The 24,368-nt window shown below is 44.0% G+C and overlaps 1 protein-coding gene across 1 annotated transcript in view; it reads left to right on the forward strand.

The window, feature by feature from the left end:
* The first annotated feature begins 21,164 nt into the window (after window positions 1-21,164).
* The window catches only part of fgf11a (fibroblast growth factor 11a), a 95,266-nt gene continuing 92,062 nt past the window's right edge, over window positions 21,165-24,368 (forward strand). Inside the window, exon 1 of the mRNA XM_047577314.1 lies at window positions 21,165-22,567. Within this exon, the coding sequence (XP_047433270.1) occupies window positions 22,375-22,567 (193 nt within the window). The 5' untranslated portion in view covers window positions 21,165-22,374. The remainder of the gene's footprint in view (window positions 22,568-24,368) is intronic.

A 24,368-nucleotide genomic window follows, 5' to 3' on the forward strand; every position in this document is an offset into this window, starting at 1 on the left:
CAAAGACCACCGATTCTAACTAGGACCTCAATGAGGAACTTCAGAGCAGTGTCCGCCACATCTGCTCCCAGGAGAACGGTGCTCTCTTCAATCTCCAGTGTCTGATTGCGTTGCGTCCCCTTCAGACACTGATGTGCGTTGGTATTAGTTGTCTAGACATCTCCGAGTAGCTTCTTCCTGTCAACATCCAGGCCTCTGTGTGACTGTGTGACAGGTAAATAAGCAGGGATCTAATGCTCCATAAGCATAAGCTGCCTCAGCATCATTTTCTGCAACACGGACTCAGTACACAACGTTCTGAATCAGCTCGCAGAGACACTTTGTTATGATCAAATGTGACATAAATAAGAAAAGCGGCGTTTTAGTGCCACAGAGATTACGTTGGTAGCAGTGTAGCTCTTCTTCTGAGACAGAGGGCCGCCTTGTTTCTCCAGGCTCCGTAATAAAGTGGCTGGTTTACGAGAGGCTGAGTCTGAGAGAGTGATGAATAGTTTTCAGATGTGTGGAAGGAAATGAATGTGCCTCGAACTAAAGTGTCTCCGACAAGAACTCGGTGACGTTACTTCATGCTTCTTCTTCAGTGAAGTTATTATAGCTTAAATTCAGAACAAGACCACGCCCCATATTATTCTATTTTCAGCACGTCCTTGTCCATAAAGGTCTTTTCTTTGCTTCCTCTTCCACCTTTCATGGTTTTCATGGAACCAGAGGGACAAAGATCTGAAGCTACTTTACCTGAGATGTCCTCCCACCTTGAGTCTCACTCCTTGACTTCCTCCACCTTGATCCATCTACATATTCCTCTCTTCATGTCTTCCTTTAAAACTTATCATCCCCTTGACCCTTCTTAACTCTCTATCCATTTCCCTTACCTCCCGTCTACCAAAAAATAACTTCTTTGCACCAGTTAAGGTAGGGCTGGGCGGTACGACCAAAAATGTATATCATGGTATTTTTCAAAATTCTGATGGTAACACGGTATTTGTTTTTCAATTTTTTCATCCATAATCGCGTCTTTTTACTTCACACAATCGTTCCACATCTAATTAAAAAGCACCGAGCACAGCATTAAGTTTATTAAAGTTTCATAATGCCGGCGTTCGGCACTGAATCGCTCTTTATCTTCACAGCAGCCTGTCGCTGATTTCCAGAGACAGCAGATACCAACCTGAGATCTCCTGGCGCACGGGGAGACATTAGCTCTCCTCATGTAAAACAGATGTTCCTCATTCCTCTGCTCTCGCTCCAGCTGCTGCTCCCCACCCGAAGAACACAGAATGGATAGTCTCTCCAGGATATTTATCATTAAGTAATTGCGTGTGAATCCAAGCGAGAGTCATTATGCTGAAAGTGGAAAATAATCTGGGTGATTTGACTCCCCTCCCTTCAGCCCTCCCTCTGTCCTCCTTTTCCTCCTTCCCCTTTCGTCCGCCTCTCCTTCGTCTACCACCCCACAATGACCAGATGCTGGAAATTTCACGACTGTTGACTTTATAACCATTTCTGCAATCATAGGAATGCATGAATATTTATGACGCCGCACTCTCAAGGCGAGGCATCTGCCTATACAGCCTGCTTATCCGGATGTATGCATGTATGTGTGCACGTTATCCATGATATATAGTTGAATTGCGAGTATTCACCGATTGACCGCCTGTGTTCATCAGACATGCATGTAAAAGCTTGTCACGGTGTGTGTCTGTGTGTGCCTACATGTCCTTGGTCTTTCCTCCTTTATGTGAAGGTGCACAAGCGTCGGGGAAAGACCAGGAGAACGAAAAACCGATCAATATTTTATCGGAGCTAAACCTTCACGACACACGCATTCTATCTTCCCTCTCCCAGAACACTGTTTAGAAATGGATTATTTTTGGAGAGCGCTGGTAGGATGTTCAAGGAACGAACTAGAGTGCATTTGAGGCTATAAGGATGTCTGCTTGATGAACGATGGCGAGTACTTTTATGTCTTTAGAGGCTCTGTAATATTCTTTCTGTTATTACCTCATGCCATATTCATGTCTGTGGGTTTTGGTGCAAACGTTTTGTACCCGGGCTTTTCTCAGGCACGCTAAGGAGGCGTCCTAGCATTTATTTAAAGACTTCAACCAACCCATGTTAATGTTCTCTGATAAGCTTCTTATGTCTCGCAGTAAGTACTTTCCTATGTCTGAAGAAAGATTTCATTTTCTTTTTTCTTGTTTTCTTTTTTTTTAAAACCATGCAAAGCATAAAACATTTATCATTTTTAGCTAATTTTTTACCATAACCATATGCTCCTTAACTCCAAGACCAGATTAATAGCCATGCAGAGACCTTTTTCTTTCCTTTTTTTCCCAATTAATGGATATGTTTTCTCAAAACTGTGCATCATGGCATCCAACCAGGTAATTTTGGGGGGGAAAAAATCTAATTAAACTCCAGAAAAAAGTTGACAACGAACAAAACACTATTCGAGTAGTAAACTGCTTAATCAAAATGTGTCATTTTTTTATTGTTCATCAGAAACTGCCTAAATGAATTACTAGTGCAGATTATAGTGCTTCAGGATCAATTTGCCTTGGTATTGACTTCAATATTAGCAGGAAACTACTTTCGTTTAGCTAGCTTAGTTTAGCTAACATTTGCACTTGAAGCAGACCATGTCAGTCCTTACGAAGCATAAGATAAAATTTAATGTTGCAAGGTCCTAAGTAAATAACAGCAAAAGAGAACAACAGACTTATTGGCAGTTGGGGAGTTCCAGCTCCACGTTGTTCCTTGTTTTCTGAGTTTTCTCCTGTTTTTGTTTCTTTGAATTACCATAGCTCACACTGACATTTTTTAAACTACATTTGAAGTCTTTATCATAATAATGAATTATTTTTGTCTCATCCTTAGTTTATGTGTGCTTGTCCTGTGTTTAGATCCTACTTCCTTGCTACACATCATGACAGAGATTGATTTAATTACCAAAACTGTCTATTGCCATCACTGAAGGTGATACTTCAGTGAAGTTTCTAGAAAGATGGGGGCCATATAACCTCATGTTGTCTTTGTTTGTTACTGTTACACAGTAGATCTTGACATTATTTTGGTGGATAAATATAGGTGGTTCCAAGGTAATAGCAATCTATATTCTCGACCAGAATACATATGCTGAGCTACTGCATGTATAGCCTGTATAACAACAAACCACAACTCAGCACCATCAATAGCTTTTATTAGTACTCCACAGCGTGCTGTTGTGAGATGGTGAAACCGGGTTAAAACAAAAAGAAGCATTATTTCCATGTATAACAGCTAAAGGTCTAACAACTTGGTAAAATGGTTGATTTGAAGCCTCCTTCTGTTTGTTACCACAGTTGTTTTTTTGTTTTTGGGAAACATGACAGGATTTTTGATAAAACTTGTATAGAGCTCATTATTAAAGGATGGTTTTAACTTAAATTTGAATGGTCTCTTCAAGAAAACAGAAAGTGGATTTAAATATTTATAGTGTACATACTTTTTTTAGTGTGAGGGACTGTATGAGCTCCACTGATTTGAAGAAGGATTTTACTACAGTGCAAATTTTGAATCGCCACTCATTGCTTTTCTACAGCGCTGCACATGCAACACCACTATATTGTTAAGTGAACCTTGTGCTCCACCTTGATGGGGAAATTGTTACTAATATTGTTATCTCTGTGTGTGTATTGATTAGCAGACGGAACAGAACTGGATTGCTTTGATTGTATTACTACTGTATTTCATCCTCACCCGTTCCACGCTGCCACACCTCTCAAGAAAGGTTAAACATTATGTGTACTTATGTGTTTTAAAAAGTGAGAGTGCTGACAGCGCAAATGAAGCTGACGTGAACTATTTACTCCACTGGCTGGCGAGAGAGAGCGAGCGCGTCCTCACAAACAGTTCATGATGTGATTTAGGACTCTGGCCATCCTCCTCCGTCCCGACCAGCCTGTTGCATGACAGTAGAAACACATGCATCTCTATAGATCCAGTTGCGCACATACTCGGCCACGGTAAATAACCCGGGGCCCGCTGAAGTCAACAGAGGTTGACAGTGTGACCCCACCCATTAATCATTTGTTTGCTAACTAGCTGCAGATTGACAGGGGTCACCTGCCTCTTCCTCCCTTTATTACCCCTTCAATCACCAAGCTCCCAGCCCTTCCTCTATCTCCCCATCAACTCCCCTCAGCAGTTAAGGTTAACACACTGTGACTCACAATAAGATGCACGACGTTCCTTTTAGTTTTTCACTATAGAACATTTGGGCAGCATTATATGGAGACCAAAGAATGCCAATATTAAAAGGAAATATTGATTTGTCCATGTAGTAGTATTATTATTGCAGTATTGTTGCTATTCAATTAATATCACTCTCAAGGAAATCATTTAAAGGACAATGACTTTTTCATTACAAATTAGCTTCCGCATACATTTTGGCATGGATTACAGTAACACGGGTTCTAGTTATTTTCCAGCTGGTTTGTTACACAATAAAAACTACACTTTTGTTTCTGTTGTCAATATACAAATTACATTTTATATTTGTTTTGGAAGATCAAAAAAAAAAAAAGTTTACTTATTTATTATTTTATTAAAGGACATTTTCTGTGCCAAACATATCTCCAAAAAATTACTAACATTATATTGTATTGGTGCATACTTAAATATCTGGTTGTAGTTTACTGAATATTTTTTATGTTTTTCTTTTTTTAATTTCATGGTTTGCATTGTTATTTAGAATCACTTGCAGCACTTGGGTAAGTTTTCTTGTTTTTTATAGTGGAAAATAAATGAAATCAAAACCCATTCTATGTATGTATACTTCTGCTGTCCATTCCACCAAAAATGTATTTAACATCTGGTATAAGAACATACACAGGGACTTTTGCAGCTTTAAATTTGTATATATATATTTTTTATTGTAATGTTTGCAGCTTTGGACTTCTGTATGTCGTGCTTTTATGGAACCTGCAACCTACTTCGGACTACTCCCTCATTAATAATACACACAACAACAATAAACCTTTTTATTGGGATGGTTTAGTTCCAGCCTGTGTAGTTCTTCCTAAGCAAACCCCCAGAGCTGAAATACACAGTGTATGCACCCTATACTTCATCATCATCAGTGTCATCTTTCAGCCGCAACCCTTCTCAGCGGGAGCTGAGCTTTTCATCATCTTCCCATCACAACCCCACCTGCACCTTTAATGGTTTTATTAGCAATGTTACAGCCAGGGATTAGTTGCTCTTACAAACACATGAATTAAGTAATTCATCTTAATACAAACAAATGAAGCTTTATCTATAGGACCTGAACGTGCTTCTGATCTTGGACTAAATCGGATATCCAACCAGCCAGCAGCTTCTCCTGAGCTTCAGTCCGCCTCAGGCCGCCACCACCCACACAGTGAGTAGTTGTCTCCCAGGACCCAGATGATCAGCCGTCACTCGTGCTATATGGAGGATTGTTCCCCTGGCTACTGCCATCAGATTTGTAATCCTCTGTGATAATGGCTAATCCAATTTAACAAATCCTTGCTGTCACAGACTCAACATACAGCACCTCACCCGCCCTGGAACATAATATATGTCTATATATGTACTGTATATAGAGCGCACATAGGACGTCCTGCTGTGTTCCGTCGTACAGAAAAACAGAACTAATACCATCAAAGGCCGCTCCGCCGTCTCTCTTCGCGTGCCAAGCGGGCTGGAATACACTAAGCCACATCCGAAGAGCATGATGGGAGCGTGGAGCGAGAGAAGAAGAAGGAGACGAGGCTTCACACCAGGAGGTGTCATAATTGCAGGGATTAGAAAATCAAGACGGAGCTGTGCAGCAGGAGGACACTTCCTCATTTCTAATAGGGTCTAATTTTCCCGGAGGACGGACTGAGAGGCGTTTCTGTTTTGTGAAAGTAACCCAGGGTTGAGATTATGTCGCTGAGCTATCTGAGGCAAAACCAGAGCGGAAGACAAAGGACGGGGCTAAAAGAGGAGTTGACGGGAAAATGGTTGAAAGAGAAAAGAGTTGTGACTGTTTGTGTGCTGCGTGTTGATAGTTGAAAGTGAGGCCGCAAACCAAATTCCAATTGTGTGAGTAGAGAATGTAAAAAAAACAAAACAAAAAAACTTTAGAGCTCCTCCCAAACTATGAAAGCCGCTCTTCAGCTTTATCTCCGTCTCCCTCTCCATCCCCTGCTCCCTCCTCCATCCCTCTTTTCTCCTGTGTGGATCATGGCCGGCTAATCTCAATCTGTTTTGCTGTGATATCACACAACCGCTCGGTGCTGCAGCCGTGCCAGCCTATTGGGCTCGACGCTCTGCCAGCCGGCGCCGGCTCGCAGCCCTGGCTCTCCACACACTCCACAGTTTAGTGGGCTTTTTTTTTTCTCGCCGGCTGCATCCAAACACTCGGCTCTGCTCGCTTACAGCGGTGTGTCAGCGCACTGTGCAGCCTGTAACGTCCCACCCTCCTTCACCTCCTCCAAAACATTTTCCACGCCATTTGTTTTCCTTTCAAAGTTCTTCTCACACTCTCGAGGTTACGCTCTGTTTGGTGACTTTGGTACTTTGAGAGGAGCAACTGACTAAACGGGCGAATGTGCAGGCAACATTTTTAATGAAACTCATTTGAGTTGATGGGAAATTTTCAAAAAGGTGAATGGGTGCTAAGGAAGAGTATTAGGGCCACCCATGAGAAAAAAAATGAGAGGATGTAGATTTTTTTTCATCATACACTTTAAGAAAACAGTTGAAATTTCGAGAAAAAAGTCAAAATTTCGAGGAAAAAAAGTCAAAATTTCAAGAAAAAAGTCAAAATACAATTTCAAGAAAAAAGACAAAATTTTTGGAAAATTACAGAATTTCGAGGAAAAAAGTTGAAATTTCAGGAAAAATTATGAAATACATTGCCATAAAGTAGACCTTCAAACCATCAGTACGGTAAACATATGGTGGAGTAAAAAAAATAAAAAAAATAAAAATCACAATACAATTTTATGTTCTTTTTTTAATTTAATTTTATTTTAATTAAGTATTAATTAAGCCCCAATACTCTTCCGTGGAGTATCAGCGCATACAGTACAGCCAGTTTGAAGGTCTACTTTATGACAACATTTCAGCTTTTGTCTTGAAATTAGTTTTTCTCGAAATTTTGACTTTTTTTGTCAAGATTTCTCAAAGTGCATGATGTCCCAGTACTCTTCCGTAGGATTCTGATGGATGGTTTCACTTTTTTTTGTTTTTAGCTCCGGTCAGTCAACTCCATACATCGATCAGCCAGAACTTTATGACCACTGACAGGAGGAGTTAATAACATTGAGCATCTTGTGAAAATTCCCTGTTTTGCTGGGAAACTTTTGGCGTAGACCTAGACCAGACCAGACAAGACACCGCCAATCCCAACGCAATGATCGTCCTTGATGGCAGCAGCCATCTCCAGCAGGATGCAGTTTAGGAGCAATTAAAAAAATAACTGTTTTGGAAGAACAAGGGTGACCAACACAATATTAGGAAAGTGGTCGTAATGTTATGCCTGATCGGTGTATCACCGCTGAACTAGATCTAGGTGGGAGCACCTCTGTGAACATTTTAATTGGATGTTACAGTGTATGTGTGTCTATTACAGTCAGTCTACCAGCTCCTCTGTTGGATTTCCCAGGTGAACAAACCTTCACTTCCTTCTGTTTTATTGCACCTTTTTTTTATTATTATTACTTTTGGCCTATTCAGACTGCTAATTACAAATTAGAGCTTGCCCATTAGAGCGAGATCACATCATTATCGCGGGTTAATTATTAACAACTTTTAATACGTCTTATATTAACTTTCAAACCGTTTGCTCTGCGGAGACAGCTGCTCTTTAACCATTTGTCTTGAGACTCCTTCCTAACGTTCACGTCGCGTTTTGCGGCCCTGAAGCTTTGACAGTTGCTCGACCAAGTTTTCGACGTCCACCGACTTTTGCTGGGAAAACACGCTCTCCATTCCACCGGCATCCATCTCCCCGACTCTCTGTCTACAATGAAACACCCCACATATCGAGATATTGATACCGTCCTTATCACCCAGGAGAAGCCATCAAAAAACTTTGATTCAGACTCTGGAAGTGAAGCTAAAATTTGCTTGGATGCAGTGATGGACGCGGGTGGGGGAGTGTTACATCTCCGTAGTACGCAGCCCCACTTCTTTCCACAACCCTCGGAGGGCGTAAAGAAACTTCTAATGAACAGAGTGAAGGCTGAGGACTCATCGGAGCTCAGTCTTGTGCTGCAGAGATTGTCCTCTTTGCTCGACTGGGTGTTGTATCTCCACAAGACAACGGGTCAGTTCCTTAGTTCTCTTCCCCCTTCTTCCTCGGTCCACTGTGGCTCCTTAAGTATTTAGAGCTGCCAGGTTTTTTTTTTACCCCCCTTCCTCCCCTCTGTCTGTTTGAGTGGGCCTAATGCGCCGTCCCTTGTCAGCTTCCACTTCTCCACGTCTTTCTGTTTTTTATTTCCCCCCACTCACGTCTTCTTCCCTTCATCGACACATTTCTGTCCGTGGAAATATATGTCAGCGTCCCCTCTTGTCTCCTCGCTCCTCGTTTTTTGTTTTTTTTCTCTCGTTCGCTTTTTGTTGTCCCGTCCTGTCCTGTCTCCTCAATAAAAAAAAAAACCCTCTCTCCCATTTTTTAACCTCAGCTTATGAGTCTAGACTCCTTGTCTGTGTTTGTGCACACGCATGAATATTCATGGCGGTGTCTGCAAAAGAGACACAAGCAAAGTGACAGTGTTTGCGTATGACTGGTTCACAGATGGAGCAACTGCTGTTCAGCTCAACGCTATTGGACATACAGTACACTCAGCAGCGGGCGCACGCGGCTCTGTCGATGAGAGGAGAGGGCTGTTCCTTGATCCGTGCATTGTTTCAGAGATTGCCAGAGAGTCTTCTGAACTGAGCTACTTTCATTCTGCCGTGAAAGGGAGGTTTTGTTGCAGCAGCGGCTGCCGGGATCCTGCCTTAATTGGCTTGATTCTCTATGTACTTCAACCCTTTTTTGTTCTTAAGTGTGTGTGTTTTTACAAGAGAGCAGATCCACAGAGGCACCTGGATACAAGGAGCTGTCATTTCCTACATGCCCCTGAACAAAGGCAGAAAGCATTAACTGCGGCAACATGAAGCGGGGCTCTCTTCTACCTCGTTTTATGCACATTTGCGCTAAAAAGCTAGGGAAAAAAAATGTGGCGTTCCAGTCACAGCGAAATGAGACAAAGTGCGTTGAAAAGTACTCGACTTACCATGGGCAATAAAGCACCATTCAAACTTAGCTTGAAATGAAGAGACGGCAAATTGTAACAGATAAAAACTTCCCCGGAGTGTGAAGCGATGGAGACTTTCTTTAAACTTTCTTCAAAGTGACATTTAAGGAAGAGATATCGATCTCCCCGTTGCTCTGAGGTTTCTGGTGCACTTTTGCAAAGTTTTAAGGGCAACCAACTGAAGAATTAGCGTCGTCAGCTGTTTATTCAGAAGCACCTACAACCCCGCCCTGTGCAAATAGACCTCGCTCTAAGCTAGGATCGGATAGGTAGGATAGCTAGGATAAACCCAACATGAGCAATACAATGAACTGCAAATTTAGGTTCTGTTAAAACCTTGTACTAACCCCTGGATTCAGCAGTCTGATCTGGAATGGCCAGCTTTAAGCACCTTACATTAAAATCATACGTAGTATAAAGGTGGATGGTGGAGCTGCTCCTCAGAAGTGAAGCCAAATCAAGTAGAGCGCCCCCTGGTGTCCAGCTGCAGTAAAGACCCCTTCATGGCCTACGTCACTGTGACATCATGATGTGAACTGGAGGCAAAATAAAGGGAGTCTGGAGGCGAACACTGTCACTTTCAACCATGAAAATGCTGTCTTTTTTTTGTGCCAAAAATTACATATATTTATCACATACCAGCCATTGACAGTCGTAGAAATCTTTGGTTTGGCTTTGACAATTAAAAGAAATGTACACACTTGTTATCAGGTCAGATTAATATATAACGCATCATCAGTTTTAGTCTGGATAACATTATGGGTTAGAATAAATTGTGACTGAAATTACTTTAAGTTAATGCTTATATAGGGATTCTTGTTACATGTTAATGCTAATGCTAATCGCTCAGTAACGCAACATTAGTTGATTGTTTCAGGGGTGTTCAAGCAGAAGTTGCATTTACTATGTCACCCTCTACATTGGTTCCACTTACTTCTTGTAGTATCTTTGTTGGAGAGGCTTCACTTGATAAAAACAGTCCCTCTGTGTCCTCTTTTGGTCAAACCGTCCATCCAGTGAGTGAGAGTGTAGGGGTCAGTGAATAAAGTCCCATCAGTCAGGGTCAACTTTTTAAAATAACACTCATGAGTGTATTTCTCTAAAATAGAAGTTCTCCTCATCCATTCTTGCATAAACAGTCCATTAAAATATGCTAACCACTGTTTACAAGCTATACTGTTTGAGATGTTTTGCCTCCAGTTTAGAACCACCTCTCAAAAAACGTCACATTGTTTACAAATCGAAGGGGGGAGAAAAAAAGGTTCTCATTACTCCTGAACGCACAACACTTACTGTGCTTTTTGTGACTTGCTGCCTTCCAGCTTTTGTGTTCACTTTGTAATTTGAACCAACATTGCGATTCAGAGGAACACTCTTTCTAACTCCCGAACTTCCACAAAATTGTTAGCGCTGCACTGAATCAGTTCCCGTTAATACCAGCAGGAGGACATAACGAAAGAAAAATACTGGATTCGTTAAAGACAGAAGTGTTTTATAAGTTTTTTATGGGGGTAAAAATGTTCAAAAGGCGACTATTACACAGTTGCTGCATTTTGGCTTTTTAAGGCCAACGTAGGCTTCAGTGCCATATTCTGGTGTTGCACTCAGAAATTAATTTGAATCTTTGCTCCTCTTTAACGAGACAGGATGAGTAAGAACGAACGCACCGCACAGCTTTTAGCGCAGTTACAGGTCGGCATATTTATCGGCTTTAAACGAGAGCCAGCACTCTGTCAAGGCAAACGGATAAATATCAGCACAACGGCTATTTCCTGCGATTTGGACAAATTCTAACACAACTACAGACAAGCGGAAGACGCATTTTGAAATACGAGATTTCATTTCTCATTAATTTCTAAAAGTGAAAGTACTCTGTCACGGATAACTTGGCCTCGTTACGGCTGCAGAACACGACGTGCCTGCAAGCCTCCCTGATACAGAATGGATTTTTAGTCACAGTCGTTGCTATAGTGTCTTAGTTCACGGTTATTTTTCTCATGCGTATGAGCAGAGACGGATGGAGGATGCTGCTGTTTCGGTGCCGAGTGATTAGGACCAGTTTCATTTAGCGTCTTGTCCTTTTCTTAGGAAGGTCCTGTATCATTAAATAGCTCCTGTGTCCTGTCCTGTGCTGCGTCCGTTCTGTCCTTTCCCTTTCATTCATGTCTGCTTTCTGAATGACCCAGTCACATTGGTAAAAAAATCCAATCCTTACATCCTGGACTTTAGAAAAGCAGCCTTAAATCATCCTCAGTCAGTCAAGCAGGAAAAAGAACAACCTTGACTGGACGTCATTACGCCTTCATCTCACGGTACATATACACAGTGTCACAGATACAGACCGAGGCTCCGCTAAGATGAATAGTGACAGAGGGCAGTGCGGTATCTACTAACCAGTTCTGACAAACCTTAACCTTAATGAAGCTCTTATTAACTCACAACTCCTCATCCACCACATTCATCTCCAGTCGTCATACCTAGCCCCAGAATTATCCCCTCACCACGTAACACCAGTGCAGAAGAGTATTGGGGCCACACAGATGGAAAAAGACGAAATTTCGAGAAAAAAATCAAAATACATTGTCATGTTTTTCTTAAACGTTTGTTGAAAAAGGTGGAATTTTGACTTTTCTATCCCTCAATCAGTGGACAAAGCAACAGTGTGCAACAATATCCACGCTGCTGTTGACATGCAACAATCCAATATAACATATAAACAATATCACTGAAAAAATAATCCAGTCCCAATACTCCTCAATGGAGTGTCTGTGGTACCATACAAATACGGTACTGCCAGTTTAAAGATCTACTTTCCACTTTAGACTTTTATCTTGAAATTTCGATTTTGTTCCTCGTAATAGTATTTTGGCTTGGTCCTCAAAATTTTGACTTTTTTTTTCTGGCCCTATTACTCCTAAATCTATCTTAATCTAAATTATCATAGTTCAGTCATACCAGTGTCTCTCCAGACTGATATATTCTATGCATATATCACATCACCACTCTTTAGACAACGCTAAAGACACCTGCACTCGCTTTAATTGTCATTTTTGTTCCAGGCTGTGACTCCAAGCTCCAAGTTTTTTCATGGAATCATTAATGTTTCTCTGTGTGCTTCAGTCTTGTTGCTTGTCTTGTAAATGCACACGGAGAAGGGATGCTTTACTGCACTCATGTAATCACTCTGTGCAGAGAACAAGGCCTCGAACGATGCGGAAATAGAGGCTAACTAGACTGTTAACTCCCCCCCTCTCCACACACACAGACAATCTATCCTTGTGTGACTTCTGCTCTGCACCTCGGTGTAATGTGGCATTATTGCGCTGGTGGCACTGTGAAGCTGGCAAGAGTCGTCCTGGGTATGACAGCGAGGATCTGCTGGCCGTGCTGCCTCTGGCTACCTGCTGGGCTTCTGGATGGGTGGCGCTTTAGCTTGGCTGCGGTTCGGACATCTAGTTGGCTTCAACTTGCTGACCTCTGCTTGAATCGGTGTGCGACCGTTTCGTGTAAATGCAGTTTTCAGTAGTGAAGAAAGGCGCCACAGATCTATTTACATGGTGTCCATAAAATAAAGCTGACCTCTCCTAGGCTTACTTCCTAGTAAGCTGAAGTGTTTCTGCCATTGATTTTTGCCCCCTAAAATAAATCGATGATGTCCTTTGATTTCTTCTCTGTGACAAATGCACCAAATATATGTGTTGCAGTTCAGCGATAAAAATATGAAATTGTTTAATCACTTCATTTAATGATTTTAATGCCACGTGTATATCTGCTGACCGGTCAAACACTGAGTTAAATAACATGTCTTCAATGTTTTTCAGGCCAAGGACCCCAAACTGATGGAGAGATTAAATATGGACCCCCTGCCTACTATATGTCTTCTATATTATTATTATCATTTTGCATTCAATATTAAGCTATTCAACCATGATTCAAACATGTACAGTGGCCTCGTGATTGGCTCAGCAGCGATGGGGGCGGGGCCTACCGTGTACAGGAGGCTTAGATTGACGGGTATCACCTAGTGCCGCGCTCTGTGTGAATCAGTGCATTATTGAGACAGCTCCTGTATCGCTGAATGAGTGAAGTTCTGACTGAAAGATAACGTCTTCTGCCTCTATTTGTCCCGTTACTGAAATATGTTGGATTTTATGGGTAAAAATATACAAAAATGTCTAATCAACCACAGATTTTGCGACCCCCCTGAAGTACCTCCGCTGTCGAAGACCTATGCGTTATAGATCAAGTCAAGCCACCCACACGTATATATACAAAATATAGTTTAACGTCCACTGTGGATATTGTTTATGAGCATGCATAGCACCTTTAAATTAAACGCCAATTGTTTTGTTTTGTTTTTAATTCAGGCTTGTTGTAGCTTTGATTCAGTTCTTCAGAATCACTACAATCCCTGGAGCGACTGACTGACACACTGCTCTGTCTTATCTGTCTCTGTGAGAAAGCATTTCTGCACAAAATGTTTTATGAGATAATGTTTTAATTTTTCTGAGTATTTATTCAGTAAGTGCAATTTGACTTCTGAAGGGCAACGTAGGTTACAATTAGAATCACTTTTCTTTAATGGGACGAGGATGAGTAGGAATACTTCCACCATGCAGCTTTTTAGCAAAAATACTTTCCCCAAATAATCTCATGGCCTCCATCCAGGCTGTGGATTACAGCCGTACAATATGATTTCTGGTAAATATATGAGGAACTGCCTCCACAAACGTGAAGAGGGCGACCATCATGCAAACCAGACATCAGCATCCTGGTCCAGTCTCGATCGCTGTCACGGGGAGTTTTTATTTGCAGCGTCTAGGGAGGCCACAGTGGCAGATACCTGCATTATGTGTTCATTAAAGCCCCCTGCAGAAAATCCCTCCATATCAATCCCAATTTGGGACCCATTTGTTTCAGTTAACAGGCACTAACTGACACAAAGCTCCGCCGCGTTATTGCATTACTTGAGACAGCGCAGTGCACCGAGGCATAATTTACCAGCGTCTAATCCACAACTGTATCTGGGGAATTTAGAGGTGAGCGGGGGGGTAATACACTGACGGGGGAACGCCTACAAGTACATGGTTCATAAAGCGCACAAATGATAAACGCGCACTTTTCGGCGTCCCGTATCAGCTTTGACGTGGCTCCATTTGTGGCTTTATGGATGCGCTGTGTGTGTTTTCTATCTTTATTGGGCATATTTATCTGTGACACTAAAGTCTCGGCAAGACGTGGGCTGAAATATGAAGTCATAATGCATTAGAGCCCTCAGTTCCCTCTATGCAATTGCTGATGTCGAGATGACAAACTCTGAGCTATATGTTGTCTTGATGTCTTGTTTTTTTTCCTCTGTAAGGTGCGGGTCCTTGAGTGTGATGTGACGGACTGGTCCAGTGTACATTTTTACATCATTTTCATCCCCTAATTCTTTTCCTTCCCCTCCAACATCAGTTGTCTGTCATCATTTATGAATTAGCCCTGGGCTTCCTCTTCTCCGTATATGCATATGCTGTATATACTGCCTGTCCCAAGCTAATCCATATCCGTGCAAAGCTGCAGACTCCCACACTCTACTTTGACTTCTTTCCTGTCGTTCTCCCCGCATGCATCCTCCTCCTGAAACTGTGCGTGCGTCCTCTTGCATGCATTGTTTCACAGCAGGAGGAGAAAGGGGGGGATGGCACGTGAATTTTAATTCCGCTGTAGCTTTTGGATGCTAAGCTTACTGTACGCACTGAACGCGTGTCTAAAACAGTAGGACTGATTTCTGTAGTTGCTTGCTGAACGGCAACATTTTACTGTCAGAAGGAGCCAGTTTCTTTGTCAGCGTCATTTTCTGACAATACCCAACAGTAGTTCATAACTCAAAGCTGTCCCACAACCACTACGGGTAAAATTTACACTTAGAGTAGGTAGCATTTACAAAGCCCAGAACCTTCCAGTTTTATCAAATCAGCAATCAGGCATAACATTATGACCGCCTGCCTAATATTGTGTAGGTCTCCCTCGTGAATCCAAAACAGTTGTGACTCATCAGAGAATGGACATGGGCCTTCTGAGGGTGTCCTGTGGTGTCTGGAAACACAATGTTGGGTCCTATGGGTTGAGTGGAGGGACCTCTGTGGACACTTGACCAGCTTGAGCTCAAGTGTGGAGCGAATTTGGACGCCAGGTCAACACCTTGTGCTGTTTTTCCAAGTTTTTTGAGTTATTCCTAAACTGCATCCTGATGGTAGATGGCTGCTGCCATCAAGGAGTGTCATTGCCATGGGCCTGGGGGTGTCTGGTCTGGTCTAGATGGGTGGTACATGTCTAAGTAACACCCCCACGAACGAATGCCAGGTCCAGACTTTTCTCCAGCAGAACGTTGAATCGTCACAGGTTGGTCACTTCTCCCGTTAGGAGTTTTAATGTTGTGGCTGAAATTTCCAATTGTGCACTCGTGCGATGTCGAAACAATTAAATTATTATGCGGACGCCGTGCCAAGCTGGAACCATTTCGCTAATCTTGCGCAGGACTGGCCAAGTCTTTGCCGTCATATACGGTGAAACATGGCGGGTGTGAGTAACCCTAACCCAGACTTGGCAAATGTTGCAAATGTTTCGTCACATGCACGCTCATCCCTTGCGAGAGCCTGACGTCACACTCTCGAGCAGTATGTTTTTATGAGTCGGTATCCAGTGCTTTGATGAATGCTAAGTTACCGTAGATGTCTATCTACTTGTACTACAGTAGAACTTTGTGAGATGTCTGATTGTGAGTGGCGCAGGGACAGTTAAGAGGGACGGAGAAGTGGAAGCGGTGGCTGGGGTGGGGAGAGCAGTGCTGTGGCTGCCCTTTGGGTGACCGTGGGGCCGGATCACGGCGTCACCCTCAGAGGCATTTACCGACGGAAACTGACTCGCTCAGAAAACAGGTCCACGTCCAGCCACCCGTGGACGGCGTTGGCACCGGCGCAAATGTGCACTCACGCAGACTCCCGCGAGCGGAGGCTGTGAGAGCGGCGCTCACAGATGTTGCGCCGCTCGCACAGCCTCCTCTCCGTGTCTGTGTCTTGGCCGGCCTTTGTGTTTGTCTCCTTGGCGGCTCCGTTCTCCCTGCTGGCACTCTCGGCGCCGTCCGTTGGCCCCCGTCCGTGCAGAATGATGTCTTCATCCCAATCCATCAGCGTCCGCATCTCTATAAACCCATAAACCAAAAAATCTCCATACCAATTTCTATCCTCCACTTGATTGTTGAGACTGTCCTTTTGAGCTGCCAGGCTTTTCCTACCTACCGCCCCGCGGGCTGCCTGTCTCGTTGTTGGCCCACAGTGTGATTTAAAAGGTGAGGTTGGAGCTGAAGATTGCAGGGGGAAACTTCCGAAACAGCGAGGGATGCCCTTGGACCGTGTGTTCGGGAAAGGCAACCATGGTGCAGTAACAGCAGAATACTGAAGGGGAGATAATTACGTTATTTAACAGCTCAGGAAACTGCAATACGGTAGTGATAGGTGAGTGTGTGTGTGTGTGTGGGAGGGGGGGAAATCCTGCAGGGCTTTCTCTTCTCCTTCCCTACTAGGCCAGCAGAAACAGAGAGGGAGAGACCAGTGGCAGGTCTGCCTGCAGATCACAGAATCCCGCTATCATTTTACATTTGCGCCCTCGGGGGAACGCTGAAGGCTGCGGGGGCTGACGGCGCTCTTGCTCTGCTGTCATCACAGTTTAATGCAAACCTTGTAAACAGGACGGGAATTATTCTTTCCTCTTCGTACTTTTTTTTTTTTTTCTCACAGGAACTCCCTTTGGTAATTTTTCACCTATACGGCCGCTAATAGAACGGCTTCTTAATCTAAAACCGACTCGAGGTGTTTTTTTCCTCTTGTCCGGTAATTTCCGGAATGAATTAATTTATTTCCTGTCACTCAGTTGATGTCTGTGCCAGGTAACAGTGAAACAGTGGAAGAACATTTAAATTCTTCTCGCATTTTCTTTAAAATTTTCCCCCATGCTGATGGGGAATTTTGAATTTCCAGTTGCATGTAAGTTTGTGTGGCAATGTCTGCTCCTAGTTTAAAACACTGCAAAAGAATGGACTTTTTATAAATACACATTATTATCATGATTTTGCATTCACTATTCAAATAATACACAGGTTTAAATAGTCCTATCTATATATATATATATATATATATATATAGCTTCTCTTCTGCTAATATTGGTAATATCTTCTGATTGGCTCAGCAGTGATAGGGGCGGGGCCTACTGTGTACAGGAGACTTAGATTGACAGGTGTCTTCATTTATCCCTTTACTAAAATATGTTAGTTTCAGGTTAATGTGTGTTTAAAGAAATATACATATATATGTGTATATATATATATATATATATATATATATATATATATATATATATATATATATATATATATATATATATATCAAAAAAGTTTAATCAACCAAAGATTTTGTGAACCCCCTGCAGTAGCTACCTCTGCTGAATCCCTGTTGAAAACCATTTAAAAAAAAAAAAAACAAATAAAAGAAGAGTCCTTTGGTTAATAGTGTAATTTCTACTTCATTGAGCTTTTTCTATTCATTGGTAGTGGAGGCGAAATAGCTATTGCTCTTGGCCACTTTTCAGTGCTGGACGGATGGAAGGGAGATAGATGCCGTGCGTTTGGCTTGATGCTATTCAATGGTGATGTTTCGCGGTCGTGCTCCAAGTTTGGCCGGGAGAGTGATGCCACGCTGTCAGCTTATCACCGGTGGTATTCAGCCTGAGCATTGACAAATTCACCCTCTTTGACCAGGAGTTTGGACTGTGACCAAGAGAAAATATATGGAGATGTCAGCCAAAGTCAGAGGTGATTCCAGCACTATCAGAAGATTAAATTTGTTGGTTAAACTTGATGCCAGTGTTGGAGAGTTTTATTTGTTGGCCTTAATTTAACTGGGATGGTCTCCTGAGATTGAAATCGTATTTTTTATTTATTTATTTTGTCAGTGTGAGATAGTCTTGTCTGAAGTGGCAACACAATTACAAGATGCTACGTTAGCCAGCACCCGGCTAACATCTGTTAGCTAAGAACTGTGTGTACTGTGCACTGAGGAGATATTGGGTACCAAAGCACAACTTACTTGAACTTCACCTCTTATGAATATGGATATTTGTTTTTGATTGGCCCCCTGCATCACTTGTGAAATTAATTAATACCCTGAGAAAAAACTATAAATTCCCAAGATTAAAGTTATAAATTCAGGAGGAAAACTTTTTGATATTGGCTGAGAAACATCTGATTCGACCCAAATGGTAAACAGAGAATGCCTCAATTTCTGATGCAAAAATCACCTCATCCGTCCAGTTTATGGCGTCTAACATTTCCTTATTGCTAATTCTGATGTAGCATGAAGTAAAATTTGACATTGTCATCCCCACATACATGAGGTTGATATAAAAATTTGGAAACTGAAGACTAAAATGTGTATAGCATTAATTTCTTGTCATTTTCTTGGTTTAGTGTCAAAGAGTTTTCTCTTTCTCTTTTTGTGACATTTACCAATATATTTCATAACCTATGGAAATATATATTTTTATTTGTTTTTTTTTCTTGTTTTTTTTTCTTTTGTAATTTTCTCTTTATGTGGTTATTTCTACTTTCTTTATTACTTTCCTGACAAATTAAATATTTCGTATTTCATTAAAATAATAATAAAAAATGAATACCGGAAGTGGCCGACTTTCTTCATGACCTAATATAACAAGGGGGCGTGTCTGTGCTTGATTGGACACACCTGAACGACTGACGTCAGGTGAGGAAGACAGAAAACTTACACAGAGTTTTACTGAGTAACGTGACCGGTGTCGTTGGTCTGAATGAGCAGCATACCATCTCCTCGACGGACATTCCCAGGTAAATTCCGTAAATATGCTTCACGAGAGTTCATTACACAGAAGGGTTAAACCGTTAGCTGTTAGCTGTTAGCAGTTAGCTGTTAGCAGTGCGAGTGTCCCTGTTTTGGTTGGTGGCTCGTCCAGTTAGGATGGATAAGAAACACTTTGACAGGAAAACTAATGTTAGCTGTTGTGTCTTTCGTCGTCTGAATATAAAATGACGTGACTGGAAGAAAACATACGTTACTTGCTGCCTATTTAAGATGCTGTACTTAAGGTTGTGCGACACTAGGGGCGAAATCTTGAAAAATAACTGAAAACTGGCTTCATTTTGGTTTTCTGGCCAAAAACTTTAGTAACTTAAATAAAGTTACAACAACTAAATACGTTTTAATTACTGTTGAATAACCCCCTTTTTTTTTTGGTAGAAATGATTTTAAAATTATTTCCTAAACTACCTCTTATATTGTCACTTAGACATGCGCCAGTATATTAGGTACACCAGTGGAAATGCGTGTGTCCGAATCTAACTGTCCTACACAAAATTTTCTTGCTTCATGACAGTATTCAGCATCCGTTTAAAAAAAAAAAAAGTATTTTCATTTTCAAGGTTTGTACTATTGAAGGGCCAAGACAGGTTTCTGTTATTCTGGCAACCCCAATTTAGTCACTCTTTTGTGTAACATTACCACAACTTACGTCCATTAACTTGATCATACGCTTGAGATACCACATTTTTATGCTGTCAGGTAGTCACCATATAGTGCTAGCTTCTTACATTAGAGTTTAGGTCTTCAACAGGGGGTCCGTAACCCCTAGGGTGTCTGCAGAGGTACTGCAGGGGGGGATTGCAAAATCTTTGGTTGATTAGACATTTTTTATACATCTTTTCAAATTTCCCCCCACATATTTTAGTGAAGGGATGAATGGAGGCGGAAGACGTTATCTTTCAGTCAACACTGTCTCTGCAGCCGCACTAGACCTGTCAATCGAAAAGACCCCTGCTGCACTTGTTATTACTGATTCCTGTGCACAAGTTTACTGTTCAATTAAACGAAACCCGGTTTCAAAAACGCTGTTGTTTACAACCCTGGCTGCAGGTGCCCTGTTCACCCTTCACTGCGTGTGCAGGATATATACGACGGAGTGGGTTGTTATATATCATGTATGCATGATGTGACGGCGGAGAATCTCACCGACTCAGGCTGTGTCACAGCGTCTATGTGTCCTTGTCATAGAGAAGAACATATCACTGACAACCTGGCTTTCGTGGTGTCTCTTTAAGCCAACATCACTTCCTGGCGATGGACTGGAGTGGGGTGGAGTGGTGTGGTGGGGTGGGGGACACCCCAGCCCAGCACTGACCCGTCCCAGCTCAGCCTGGACCGGTACCGTGTAAATAGATATATATTTATATATATATATTTATGTATATAGTGAGAGAGAGAGAGGTGGTAGGTAGGGAGGTATGGGAGGAGGGATCTGAGTGACAGCACGGGAGGAGGAAAGGGGAGGAAGAAAGCGGAGCAAAGAGGAGGGTTTAGGGTAATAGATTTGAGAGGGAATGAGGGAGGGAGAGACATGTGAAGCACGCTGCCAGCGCTCGCTCGGTAATGTACTGTGAACGGGGACAGGCGAGAGTCAGACACACACACGCACGCACACACATCTTCACACCTTCACGCACCATGTACGCACTCCCTCACGTCTGAGAGGCGCCTTGTTTCGGGAGACACTTTTCCCACCGTGCAGCTGGACTCGGCGGAACCCGACCGGACTCCTGTCGCCCGCCGGTTTGCAACTAATGTAAGGCACAGCAACATGCTGGAACACACACACACACACAGGCACAGACACACAACCCCTCCTCCTCTTCCTCCCCCCTCACTTCATGCACTCACCCTCCCTCCCTCCCTCTCTCTGTCTCTCTCTCTGTCTCCCTCCATTCATTCATCCCTCGTTCCCCCCACTGCGAGGTGGCATGCGTGGCTGAAGGACACAGCGCTGCGCTCTGCTCTGCTCTGCTCTGCTGTGGTGTAGCGCGTCGCTGCTAGAGTTGGAGAGCCCGCTCCGATAGGGGGGATACATAGACTCACTCTGCTCTCTCTCTCTCTCTCTCTCTTTCCTCCTCCCTCCCTCCCTCTTTCTTTCTGTGTCGCCGTCTGTCTCTCTTTTCCCCCCGCGCTCTCTCGTTCATGAATGTCACCTCTATCTCTGGGAAATGCTGGATTTACCAAGCCCCGCGTCTTTTCCCCCCTTCTCCTCCTCCTCCTCCTCCTCCTCCTCCTCCTCCTCAGGGCGCGAGTGAACGCAAAGGGTGATGCCAGGAGGGCTTGAAAGACGGCGAGGAGACAAGCCGCCCTCCGTCCAGCAGCGTCCGCATCCCTCCGTCAGCCCGCGGAGCTGATACCTCAGGTCGGACGGTCCCTATACTTGTTTCGCCTCCCACTTCCCCGTGCGCTGACATTGTTTCGGATGGAGGGATTTCACAGGTGAGGGAAGGAGCTGCAGTGTCACTCCTGTTGTTTCGCGTCCGGACCCTTTTCCCGTTTCCACTCAATCGGATCTTCGGGGACTGAGCAGTTTAAGAGGACTAAATGTGATATATATATATTTATTTTTTTTGTTGTTTTTGCGTTCGGGTCCGCTTTGACAATGCGGCGAATGGTTCGTTTCCCTTTCGGACGTTGTGAAGCTGAACTTCACCGGAGCTAGGAGAACTCTGGGACCGGGACGGAGGCGTCGGGAGGATGGTTTTCAGGCGGATAACAACGCGACTTGTCCCAACAGCAACAGTGACAGGTCAAAGCTAGAGCTGAACCCGACTCCCGACCAGAAACCGAACCACCAGAGGGACATTTAAAAGGCGGGCGTCCACCGATCCAAACCTCCCCGAGCGGCAGTTGTCAGATTTGGGTGGGCTTCGGAAAGATCCACCCCTCTTTCCCTCCACCTCCTCCTCCTCCTCCTCCTCCTCCTCGTCTGTCTCCCTTCCTCTCCTCCTCCTCCTGCCCTTTCTCCCCGCCCGCTTTCGGTCCATCCTCAGAAGCCCCCCTCCTCCGCTCTGCACCCCTCCCTCAGCGGTGCTCCGTCGCCCTGGGTGAGCGGGCAGGGGGGCGGCCCACGGTACCCCCCGACACCTGGGCGCCACCGAGCCGCCAGAGGCTGGTGAGGCGGCGGCAGGGTCAGCGCTGGGAAGATGGCCGCTCTCGCCAGCTCCCTCATTCGCCAGCGCAGGGAGGTCAAGGACCCCCAGGCAAACCGGCAGATCGCCAGCAAGCGCAAGCCCTGCCCGAAGAGCAACAAGTCGCTCTGCCAGAAGCAAATCCTCATATTAATATCAAAGGTTCGACTATGTGGCAGTCGAGGGAGAAAAATGGAAAAAAGACCGGGTGAGTTCCAAAGGCCTTTTTCTGGTTTTCCCCCTTCCCCTTCTACACCCTCTTCCATCCCCTCTTCTTCTCCTTCTCCTTTGCTCTGCCTGTACTGGATAACTGGATTTTGATGGTTGACTTGCCAGACGACTGATTAATCCTCAACTGTAAAGCCTCAATAGAGAACATCCGCAGCCTGTAATTTCCGAATTCAGGATTTAATCTGAATCTGGGAAAACGTCCCAGCCCGTCTTCCCGGTAGCCGTGCACAACACGTCCAGCGTTCGCGGTGGCACACGCCGCACGCACACACAGACACACAGGGCTAAATTCCCGGCTTTTTAGCACTGACCACGTTTACCACCTAGCTCGTTGTGCCTGAAGTGATGACTTTGTTGAGGTGCGTGTCAACACATCCACACACACACACACGCTGGTAATCTGCAAGCCCACGGTGAACTTGGCTCATGCGTACGGTGATTTACCGTGATATAAAAATGTCAAGAGGCGCCTCATTTGTGATTCTGGGGGCCATTACTCTCCCCGCGCGTCCCCCCCGTTGCCCCCCCACCACCCCATCCTCCCCCCGAAGGCGAGCGAAACACAGCGTGGCCTAATTTGCCCCGTGCGTTTGCTTGTTAAATGGGCTTTCAGAATTATTCAGTGGGGCTAAACGAGACAATGACACTTGATTTGTGCGATGAGTGCGCGGCGGCGGCGTGCGGCGACACGTCTGTGTGACGTTACAAGCCAAAAATTAAATTCACCATAAAGCGTGTGGTTATTCAGAAGCTGTGTGTGTGTGTGTGTGTCCTCTTCCACCTCGTTCGGGGCTCTGTGCCGCTGCTGAAAACCTTTTTGGATCTATTAGGAAATACATTTCTAAATTTAGATAAGGAGAGGCAGGACTCGGCATGAAAAACACACACACACACTAGTGGAGTTTGCCAGAGGTCCACTGACACAGTGTTTTTTTTTTTGGTAGTTCAGTGATCAGTTCAGAATGTTTTCTGGATGACCTATGGAAGTTATAACCTCTCTTTAAGTATTTTCTGTCTGTTCTATATTGCACATGAAAGGATTTAAAGAAACATTTGATCTTGTCCATCGTGGACGCGCTCCTGTCTCCACGTTCAGGCTCGGCGTGTCCTCTTCCGCCTCGATCAAGCGTTCATTGGTATTTATTACCTCAGCGCGCCAGGTTCATCATGATAATTACGCAGGGAACCTCTTAACGTGGGAAGCAGCGTCTGCCATCGAAGGCAGCAGCTCTGTGTATCGTAGTTACGGTTGTAAAATGTGCCGGACAGGTCATGGTGGTGCCAGTCGATTTGGAAAAGGCCACGTGTGCCCGTTGTTTTGGAGCCATTTTCATCGTGATGGCTTCACCGGTTCTCACACTCTTATGGATTTATTATGGTAATAGTGGAGGCTAGGTGTGGAGGCTGTGCTTTGCGATGCATTACCAGCCTCCCCCGTTCCATGTTGTGATTTACAGGGGTCTGTGTTAAGTACTCTGGGTGGCAGTGTGCGTCTTCATCATTCCTTTAAGGAGCCTCTGCACATGTGCTCGTGTGTGTTCGACATACGGAGGACACCGTTGACCCCACGCCATTAGCGCTAGTGCGCTAGCCGGTGTGTGCGATTGTGTCTCCTCGTCATGTGTGAGTTCCTCCCTCCTTCTCTGAGCTCTAGCCTGAAGGCACAGTTGACCCTTGGCCAGAAATAAACGACGAGAATATTCTCAATCTGTGGCCTCCACCTCCTCCTTTTCTTCCTCCTCCTGGCAGGACTCCACAGTGGCCTGCTTACAGCTCGC

This window comes from Mugil cephalus, chromosome 1, assembly GCF_022458985.1.
Source record: "Mugil cephalus isolate CIBA_MC_2020 chromosome 1, CIBA_Mcephalus_1.1, whole genome shotgun sequence".
NCBI classification, from domain to species: Eukaryota; Metazoa; Chordata; class Actinopteri; order Mugiliformes; family Mugilidae; genus Mugil; species Mugil cephalus.